This window comes from Aulostomus chinensis, chromosome 3 (assembly GCF_037954235.1).
Source record: "Aulostomus chinensis isolate RoL2024-O1b breed Wild chromosome 3, RoL_Achi_v1.0, whole genome shotgun sequence".
NCBI classification, from domain to species: Eukaryota; Metazoa; Chordata; class Actinopteri; order Syngnathiformes; family Aulostomidae; genus Aulostomus; species Aulostomus chinensis.
The window spans coordinates 31197387-31207566 of record NC_141322.1 but is presented as its reverse complement, the minus strand read 5'-3'; the positions used below and the strand labels follow the sequence as shown (position 1 = coordinate 31207566).

General features: G+C 49.3%; 2 protein-coding genes across 4 annotated transcripts in view; both read right to left on the bottom strand.

Annotated features, from left to right (window-relative positions):
- Positions 1 to 708: 708 nt before the first annotated feature.
- On the bottom strand, positions 709 to 3795 carry cox6c (cytochrome c oxidase subunit 6C). Of its 2 annotated transcripts, none has more exons than XM_086200898.1 (4): positions 3695 to 3795; positions 1812 to 1925; positions 1268 to 1400; positions 709 to 835 (listed from the first exon to the last, which is right to left on the bottom strand). In XM_086200898.1, the coding sequence occupies exons 2-3, from the start codon at positions 1914 to 1916 to the stop codon at positions 1275 to 1277; spliced, it is 231 nt and encodes a 76-aa protein (XP_086057024.1). In that variant the 5' UTR covers positions 1917 to 1925; positions 3695 to 3795; the 3' UTR covers positions 709 to 835; positions 1268 to 1274. The 2 variants fall into 2 exon arrangements, with proteins under 2 accessions (XP_086057024.1, XP_086057025.1); XM_086200899.1 differs by lacking the exon at positions 3695 to 3795 and adding an exon at positions 3553 to 3687.
- Positions 3796 to 4469: 674 nt separating this feature from the next.
- angpt4 (angiopoietin 4) overlaps positions 4470 to 10180 on the bottom strand; it is a 30261-nt gene continuing 24550 nt past the window's right edge. For both annotated transcript variants that reach the window (XM_086200358.1, XM_086200361.1), the window contains 7 exons: positions 9579 to 9663; positions 9193 to 9340; positions 8882 to 8994; positions 8295 to 8396; positions 8045 to 8211; positions 7385 to 7518; positions 4470 to 6083 (listed from right to left, as the gene is read on the bottom strand). In XM_086200358.1, coding sequence (XP_086056484.1) covers positions 5923 to 6083; positions 7385 to 7518; positions 8045 to 8211; positions 8295 to 8396; positions 8882 to 8994; positions 9193 to 9340; positions 9579 to 9663 — 910 coding nt within the window. In that variant the 3' untranslated portion in view covers positions 4470 to 5922. The remainder of the gene's footprint in view (positions 6084 to 7384; positions 7519 to 8044; positions 8212 to 8294; positions 8397 to 8881; positions 8995 to 9192; positions 9341 to 9578; positions 9664 to 10180) is intronic.

Genomic DNA, 10180 nt, shown 5'->3' with positions numbered 1-10180 from the left:
CACCCTGAGGTTTCTCCCATTTTTCCCTGTTCAAGGTTTTCTATGGAGTTTCTCCTCAGTCGATGTGAGGCTCTGAGGGCCGAGGATGTTGTTATGATGCCATGAAGCCTGGAGACAAACTGGTGGGGAAAACAGGCTACAAAGAAAACTGCCTTGGCTTCATACCTGCAGCAGAGACCTTTAGACTGTCCCTTGTTTCTGCTTCCTTCATTAAACTCATTTCTGTATCGTTTTTAAATTCAAATCGTGAGTTTGTCAGTGAAAAGAAGGCAACAACAAAGTGACATCATCAGAAATAGTTTCCTTCTTAGCAGCATGTTGGTACTGTTGACCTAACAAATGCAGGGTCGTGACTGGAGCGTTAATAAGTGGATGGTGGTTTGACAGCTCAAAGATTTTAGAGGACAAAGTTTTTAATATTAAAATGAAGAAATTGTTTAAAGAAAGGCAGTAGCTGTGACGAGTTGCAGTCTGAGTGACAAGTGGGGAATATTGTAGTTAGCCCATCAGAGCACAAAGGTAAAATCAATCAATAACTGAAGTAAAAAGTTGTTGGTCTGAAACGTTGGCAGCAGCCCACAGCCTGCATGATCCCTCCTCCAGCTGCTCAGACGGAACCAAACCAAGAGAACTCACGGAACACCGCCATTTTAGCACGAAGAGTGTTGGGACCCCAAACCGTACAGAAGAGGACAAGAAGGTCGTCTCTTTAATTAAACTGTTTATTTAAAGGAACATGACATTATAGTGAGGTTCACATCTGATCACTTAAATACATCCAAAAGGAGCAGGAAATGCCTCCCTCCTCAGAGCAGGAATGAAAGAAGGAGAAGATCTGGAAGAAGAAAAACACAGAAGAAAAAACCCAGGATTGACAGGATTCATTCCATCATCCAACGACCGGATCAAATCTTTCAAAAGTGTCTGATATTTTCCTCAACTCTGTTCCAGACAGGTTGCATCCGTTCACCTCCTTTCACCGCAGACACTTTTTCCAAAGTTGACACAGTAAAACATCAAACACACTGCAGTATTTAAACGGATGTGATGCAGAATGTTCGCGTTAGCAGGAATTTGTCACCCACTTTTAATGACAACAGGGATTTTTGCACCGAGATGTTTGAGCCCGGTGAGCATCTTTTACAGGCTGAGATGTGACATCTGATAAGGACTGATCGTTTGATGCACCTCCTGACATTTATTTTCCAGATATTTCATCCAAAATCCTTCGTTATCATCCATCAGTTCCCACCCGTGAAGTACTCACCGCTGGTTTACTCCTTGGAGGGCCCCACGCTCTCGAAGATACCCGCCTCCCTCATTTCTTCGAAATCTTTGACAGGGTCATAGTGCTTGTAGAACTCTTCGTAGGCCCTTTTCCTGGGTTCCGTCACCCCGAACTGGAGACACACAGACAGACCAGCTCAGCGCTTCAGTCCAAGCCCACAGAGACCGACTCAGCACTACACCAGATTCAGGGCTGCGCGGGATCCCTCAGCGCCCTGGTTCCATGGAGTTCACATCACGCTAACGTTTGGCATTAGAATGTTTCTGCGGGCCGTCGCTACACAGCAGCGGCCCCCGGGGCGCGGCTGACCTCCTGCCCTCCTTGCTGTCGTCACAATTGTTGGTACTGAAGTGACATCGGCTCACGCACCAGTTTCTTAGGGTCATTAACGTTCAAGGGTGCAGGAAAATTTTTATTAACAGCAGCTGCAAACATTCAACTCAGAATAAACCATCTGTGTTTTCCACATCAGAGAGGCAACAATGTCGTAACTCCAGGTTGCAGCCGTGTGTGCGACCCTCACCTTGACTATTCCTGCAGCAAATAATGACAGAGCGAAAGCGAGGGGCAGGTGAAACCTCAGGCGCTTCGCCAGCAGCCCCCTCATCATTGGCTTGGGCAGAGACATGGTGGACACCTGTGGAAAGGAAGAGGAGGATGACAAGATTCCAGATTAACCTGTTCAACACTCCAGAGACGGTGTGGCCGGCTGCTGCCTCAGCCGAACCAACGCACTCGCCAGCGTTTGTCCACGCCCCCACGCAACTGCAGGTGTTCTAGTTAGTTTCAGTTCAAATCAAAGGGCTGTTGGATTACTGATCATTCAGACGGGTTAGGAAGATGCAGATTACCGGGAATTATGACTTTGACTGATGTTCTTGGGCAGTTTTAGTGTTAAAGTGTGTGGCCTGTAGCGATCTATAATTTTCTGGTCACTGTAACAGGAAATACAAGAAGCAGGTCAAAAAACATTTGAAGGGCGTCATGTGACCACACAGTACTCGTGTGGGAACGAGGTCAATCTGGGAACCCGCCATCCCTGTCAGAGGACGTAGCCTCTGGGAACAAGGGTCCATATTTGGGGCTTTCCGGTGAAGCTGGCGGATATCCGGGCCAACGCTTCCTGTCCCACCCACTGCTCACCGTCATCAGTCTGCACAGCAACTTGAGACGATTCATCGGAGCGGACTGTCTCAAACGTAGCCGCTGTTAACAACTCTGGTGGATCCTCAGACCACAGACAGTTTCTCCAACCTTGAATTTCTGTAAGTCTGTTGGTCTCTTTTACAGTCCACACGTGACCAAAGTTACCAAAACAAAAAACAGAAACAGAGGCTTCCGTCCTGCCAGGTCTCCCCGCGCCTCCAGATCCCCGCTCATACCAGACTCTGTTGCAGAGAGCAGAGAGGCAGATGGGAGGGCTTCTTCGTTGATGAAGAAGACAAAACAATTTTGAGTAAATCGTCTGCTCAGAAAGCCCCCTCCCACATTTGTGGGTGGAGCCAAAGAGCGAACTGACAACAGACCAGCTCAGCCTAGACCGCCCCCCTGCAGCATCTCACTCAACTCTGCAAAAGCTGCTTTAAAACAATATTGTAATAATAATAATACTAATACTAATAATAATGAGATAATGGAATGTTGTTTGTTAGATGGCCCAGGTGGATCGTGCCAGGACGTGTCAGCAGGTCTATTCAGAGGAGCTCAGCTAAGCACAGAATCACCAAATATTCATAAAACCAAACCGTGATCGTACCGCGACGGTGCGGCATCGTGAGGTCCTGACCCGCGATCCTCTCCTTCATCCGTGCGTCTGCAACTCTCGAGTCCTCGCGGCTCATCAGTATAAAAGCAAAACTAGCAAAACTAGCACGTTACATCTTGAACGGCCTGAGCGATCACGTGACCCTGCAGCCGCCGCCATGTCAAGTGACCACCGGCCACCGTGCGTCCGGAGGTGACCTGGCGGACTCACACCGGGTCAAATATCCTGTTTCAAGCGAGCAGCGTGTGGCAGCCACTCAACCCTCATCCGAACAGGTCCTTTCCACGCTGACGAACATCAACCGAGGAAAATCAAGCAAAAGCTTCAAAGTCACGTCACCTCCAGCGAGGCAGCGAATATTTCTTCTTTTCAGATGACTTCCTCCTCACAGATATGGACGTTCATTTGTCGGCCAAACATTCGTGTTTGGCTTGAGTGCGTAATTCTGCTGGGATCGAAGTTGACGACAAGTCTCTTGCTAGCTAAGCTAAGTCCTCACCAGCGAGTCTCCCGAGAGCGGAGCCGCGAAAATACACAGCAGCGGTCCCACCAGGAGGCCTACTACTCCTTCGGAAGAGTTCCACGAAGTATTATCAGTTCAACACACACATCTGAAATGTTTACGGGGGAAACGTACTCACCAGAACAACCCACGACCTTCAGCTACTGTACTTCGGCAGGATGAGATTCTTCTTCTACGAAATTTATTGGCAGGTAACCCTTTACGACATATCACTGCCCCCTGCTGCAGTGGAGAGCAGTGGCAGTTCAATCCAACTAACAATTTCAAATATTGCTGGTACGTAGTTTCCTGTAGGTATTTACTTCGATCACATTCGGATCATTTAAGTTTATCATTATTATCTTTTTTCCAATGATAATCATAACATGATCAAAAAATATGGCAAAAATAACTAAAGGATTTAAAGCAGAGTAGCAGAAAGGCTGATGGCTGATAAACAATTAAACTCTTTTAAACTACCTAAACCTATACATTTAAAATAGCGTCTTAATGTATTTTACAGCATTTCCCCTCAACTTTTAGTCTACAATGTGAGAACGAAAATCTGCACTCAGTGGATCAATCAACACACACCGATACCGTGAATGTCTGATTACACACCCGAAGGGGGCGCCAGAGCAACACTGGACTATCCTCAGTGGAGCGTGCGTGCGCGTGTGTATGTATGTGCGTGTGCGAGTGCAAAGACGAAACTGAGTCAGACAAGAAACAAGACGATGATCATGTTGTTTGGATCGAGGAGGTCATCAAAGCAGCATTCGTCTGAATCCATGAATGCTGCTTGATTCCATCCTGAGTTTCATTGCTTTTCTGTCTTTGCTCAGAGTCCAGATTTGAAACAAAACATAAAACAACTGAAGCAAAAATTGATATAGACTTTTTATTGTGTTGTTTTCCTCATTTTTCCCCTCATAAAATGTTGGCGTCTGCAGAAAGCTGATCAAGATTCAAAGCGTTGCCATTGCGTCATTTCTCCATCAAAAACAATCACACTTGGTGTTTACGTTTGTTCTGAACGTTTCCTCCCCTGAACGTGTGAAAGCATCGAGTCTGTCCAGACTCACTCCTCCACCAGGGTCCCCTCAGAACATTTACACGCTCCACTGGTGAGTAGTTTTCTCCACTCTGCCGCTCAGATGTCCAGAGACCACCATCACCGAGGAGGCTCGGAGAGGGAGGAGTGGCTGATGCAGCGCCGCACGCCAGCCCGGAGGAGGCATTCCTCTCACCCTCAACACCAAGCTTCAACTGTTCAATTTGATCTCAGAATGCTACGTAACGATGCTTTGAAAGAGTAGGTCACTGGTTTACAGGTCACATGCACGCTCTTAAGACACAGAGGGACGATGGTGTGAGGGTCATCCTCTTCCCTCGCTCGCCTCAGTCATCAGCTTCAGCTGCAGCCGGAGGTCTCCGGCAGAGCCGCCGCAGCAGCAGATGTCCGCTACACGCAAGCACATGGAACCTGTTGGTTGTACATCTTCACATGAACTCACTCTAAGAACCCAGCAGACGCCTCACTGCGAGATCTAAATCTTCATCCAAACTCGCCACTTTCGTCATGTCGCTCATGACTGCCTAGCGAGCGCTGAGGTTCCAGCCGGGGAAGCTTCGAGAAAGCAACACTCACGCGGCACTGCAGGCAAATGAAAGTCAAAGCCGGTGACTCGTTTGAGAGTTCAGGTACATGACAAGAGGCACCCGGGTGAATGAAATCCAGCCAGACAGGAAGACTCGCCAGCGTCTCTGGGACGTGGGTCCTCGTGGTCCGTGTCTGTTCCATCAGGTCCAGGAGGGTTCCAGGTCATTGCAGGACTAACAGAACATGTAATTTACAGTCTGGATAAATCGACGTATAACCTATGATAGACTCCGAGAATGTGGGAGTCGCACCGCGGCGGCTCTGTTCTCAGGTCGTACCATCAGTGGAGAGTTGTTGAAGGGTCATACCATCACTGTGGGTAGGCTGGGGGGGGGGGTGTTTGAGGTTTCACATCGTGGAGAAGGGTGTCGGAGGCACATATATCAAGCTGCAGGTTTGCAACCTCACTGGCTTCGGTCCGGGGGGGGGGGGGGGGGTCAGGGTTCTGGGTCAACCCCTCAAGGTAGTACAGGGGTGTTATCAGATCTGATGGGTGATACCATCTTAAGGATAAAGGAATGTTGATAGGTGACGTAGGGTCAAATCATCATCACGGTCCAGGGTGGTGTCAGAGGACCTTGGGTCGTACCATCATGATGAAAGAGTCACTGCCATCATCAAGGTGGTACGACCTTGACAGATGACGTCAGGTCAAACCATCATGATGGTAAACAGGTGTTTGCCAACATGGTAAATGAGAATTGTCAGAAGTCGTAGGGTCGAACCATCATGGAGGTGGAGTGGAGGGAGTAGCTGGGGCCTCGAAAGTGATGCCACTTGATCCCGTTGAGCTTCCTGATGTTGTGGCCGACGGTGTAGTAGATACCATTGAGGTTGGAGAAACCACAGGCATCAAACCACCACCCTGATGGACGGAGAGATACAGGGAGATGTGAAGAATGACCTCAGCTGTGAGAGGACGTCCATCTACAACAACATTCACGACTACAACGTCACGCCATCTCTGCTTGTCTCTCCAGGCATCAGGCGCACGAGGTCGGCTGTCAGGAAAATCAACGTCTGTGCACTTAAACACGATTACTGGGTCCTACGATAGCTTCTAGCTGTCATGTCACGGGTTAGAAGTTTAGAGGTTGTCAGAAGTCAACGGATCAAACCATTGCAGAGGTAGAGGGGTGAGGTCAGATGCCTACTTACTGGGTGATGAGGTAGATTTGCTAACTCACTAATAGGAGTCTTGTGTTCACGAGGATATTTTTCCCCCCTCCATCACTTCTTTGTGCCTCCAGAACTCAGGAAGTGCCAGCCATGACATTTAGCTTGAAGCTAACGGAGACTGATGGCTAACAGCAGCTAAACTGTCCACAAATATCAAGCTCGTCGTCCGGTTTAATCCACGTCTTCTTCATCCGGCCGTGTCTCCACAATCACTTCACCTGAACACAAACGCTACCTCGAACACTGTCAGGTAAGTGAACGATTCTTCTCTGGCCTGTCTGTCTCGATCTGTCTCGTTAGCGCGATGTCTCAGGAACAGCTTGCAACATTTGCTTCAAATTTGGCTCAAACATCCACTGGGACTTGAAAATTAACAGAAAAGTTGTTAATGGTCGAAGGTCCAAGTTCAAGGCCTCTGTCACCTCACACGTACGCGATGTCTGTCTCATGATCTTACACATTATCTCAGGAATGTTTGGAGATCTTTTTTTTTTAATTTAGGTCAAACATCCACTGGGATTGAAGGAATTTTTTTCCACCACTCTGTCTTTGTGGTTTCCATTTCTCCGTAAATTGCGGTGATTCAGAAATGACTAATGGTGAGCCTGAGGTTTCACTGAATGATGAAGCTAATCTCAACAACAGAGAACCAAAGAGTTGTTTGTCTTGGCCATGACAGTGACAGAGACGGATGTTTGACAGACAGGAAGTTTCAGGGACACATCATGAATCTTGATCCTCCAATAAAAAAAACCTGGATTTTTAGATCTCAATTCTGCTCTGTGTTTGTTCTTATGAGTGAGATCCTGTCACCAACCCAGCGTCTCTCCGCTGGAATATTCTTGTGATTGTTTCAGATCCACCCTCTGATTCATCTGCACAGCTGCTTCGTTGGTCCCGCGGGGAACTGAAGCACGGACAACGACACAGACGGCAGCTTCTCCGCACGCGCATCACTTCCACCTCAGACAGACTGAGCCGTGTTACCTCCAGTCAGCATCAGGGCACATTTGCAGTGGTCGCAGTTGTCGTTGTCCTGGTCTCGGGTGCTGAAGCCGGTCCCGTGGGTGGTCAGGCTGCTCTGCCTCCCCGTGGTGCCGCTGTGACCTCTCAGGTACAACCTGAGTGACAGGAGAGTCTGATCACCTTCACGTTTATTCTCACCTCAGTGGGGGAAGGTTCATTTATTTAAGAAGCGTTGAAGTAAAATGACTGGTTTACTTCCTCAAAGCTGTTTATTTTCAATATTCATTTATCATTTATCCTCAAACAAAAAATTACAAATGCAGTTTTTACATGACGAGGATGTGCAGGTGAGGTAAGAAACCCAGCTAGAAGACACGTGAGGACCTGTGGAGGGTCAAAGTGCATAAACCAGACGCTCCGATCCACAGCAATGCCATCTCAGACGTGCTGCTGACGTTTGCCCAACGCAGGATTTGAACCTCGAGTCCCCCGAGCTGGTCAACCAACTAACAACTAACTAGCAACCAACTAACAACCACCGGCACCAGTGTTCATGTAGCCGGTAAATGAACAGCTCCTCACTTTGAACAGCTCGACTGCCGTTTTGTGAGTGCAGACGAAGCCGTGACACCTGGCTGTACGCGTGTCTCTGCGCCATCTGTGTGTACATCCCAGTCGTACCTGTACTGCTGTCGCTCGCTGGCCAGTGTAAATCTGTCGTACTGGGAGTGGGCGGAGTTTCCCTCCCAGTCTCTCAGCTCCACCCTCAGAGAGTATTGGCCCTGACTGGTCAGCAGGTACAAAACTTCGTTCCCCAGCCAGTGCTCCCCGAACACGTTGCCGAAACCCTGTGGGGGGGGGGGGGGGGGGGGGGGGTTACTAATGGTGCTCACTCAAACCTTTATTTTGATTGATGGCGAGACCAACTGACCATTTTATATTCCCTCCAGCTCCTCTGGAAGTCCACACTGCCGTTAAAGCGTCTCTGGAAAACGGTCCAGCCTCCGCCACTCGTCTCCATGTCACAGAAAACCTGCAGGATGAGAGAAGTTGGACGCCACCAGCTTCACACCTGCTGATTCAGACCAGGTATCATCACTACGATCATGTGACACCTGGTGTGTTGCAGGAAGTTGAGTGACTCTGTTGCTAGCTTGTTGTTGGTAGCTAAGCTAACATAACTCAACCTTCTGGCTGCTCTCCCGTTACGTTCACGTCTCATGGAATGGGACATAAATTCTCGAAATCAAACAGGACATTTTTTGCTTTTACCGCTCTTCCCTGCTGCCTTGAGTTCTAAGATGAGCTGGAAAAGCAGATTTCCCTCCATGAGGAATCAATCTTCCCTCGAGCTGAGAGAAGATGAGTCACGCCTGTCCCTCGTTTAACCTAATGACCCCTGGCTCGCTTGCCTCGTGTCTGTTGCTGACCTGAAAATATCTGTTAAGGCTCTTTGGTCTTTGCCAACATGCAGGTCGAATCCAACTGGATCTGATGGTTGAGGTATGGCAGGTTTACCTGCACCGGCTCGGTGCTGTTGCTGATGTAGATGTGGTACACACCGCTGACGGCGTGACCGGCCTTGTAGGCGTCTGCACAGTCCCTCCAGGGCTCGGTCCTGTGGGGCGACCCTGAACACACGACACAAGAACGCCTGATGAATCAGGGACACGACAGAGATCCAGAGGGGACAAACGCACAAATAATACAATAAAGTAGAAACGCTCGATGCTCTCTGCTGGGCTGTCCCCTCACCCTTCCTTCAGCGCCTTAGAAGCTCCGTAGTCTAGTCAGTACTGCCGTATCGATGTATCTACAGGTGTGCGTACCTGAGGTGCTGGCCACCATGGTGATGAGCGTGTGGACCGACTCCATCAGCTGAGCCTGCTGCCTCTGCAGAGCCGAGTTGTTGCTGCTGGCGACTCGCAGCTGCTTCTCTAAAGACTCGATGGCCGCCATCTGAGTCCTGACCACAGACTGGGAGAGACAGATGAGCTATCAGCTTCTTGTTCATCAAAATGATTGAGGAGGGGAGGTGGAGGAGGGGAGGAGGAGGAGGGGGAGGGGGGAGGCTTCAGTCAGGAGCTTGAAGTCAGACATGATTTGTGGAACACACGTATGAGGCCACAGAACCAATCGGCTTCTGGTCCGCGGGAACTGCTTGTAGAAGTCAAAAGGCCTCACCGGCGTGAGGCTACAAAGATGCTGGGTTCACCTGCAGCCGGTTCTTCTCCTCCTTCATGTCCTCCAGCTCTCCCCTCTGCTGAGACTCCAGCATCTTCACTTTGACTTCCAAACGACTGAAACACACAAAACAGACGCACTCACACAATCTGGAGAGAGAAAAGAGGCCACAGACACAAATTTACGCCCTGGCTTTATCATTTGGAGTTCTCTCCCAACAGCTTTGCCATTTTGAGTGCACAAAAAAAGGAATTGGTTCCCTCCATTTAGCTTCTTTGAGGTCAGAAGAAAGGACTTGCACTCATGCACACACGTTTCTGAGCTCCCGCTTCAGTCGGGCACACGTGGCCTCTGGTCTGGTCATGTATGATCGGCGAGCAGCCGTGGAACCGGCCTGGATGAGGACGAAGATGAGAACACCATCGTCTCTGACGGCTTTTCCATCTCGTTCCAGTGGTTTGACTTGACATTTCTCCTGCACCTGCATGGGTGAGGCTGGAGGTGCCGCCACCACCCCTGGACCACCGCCTCCTGGAGAGATCAGTGGTTGCATTTCATCACCTAACAACTGCTGGAATGCAGCGAACTGATGAGACGACTCAACATGGAGGCCGCGTGCATTTGCAGAATCTC

Excerpts from the sequence above, each read along its gene's own strand:
- cox6c (XM_086200898.1), bottom strand. The coding sequence starts at position 1,916 with ATGTCTCTGCCCAAGCCAATGATGAGGGGGCTGCTGGCGAAGCGCCTG. Across the intron at positions 1,401-1,811 it reads TTGCTGCAGGAATAGTCAAG|TTCGGGGTGACGGAACCCAG; the intron begins GTGAGGGTCGCA and ends GTGTGTCTCCAG.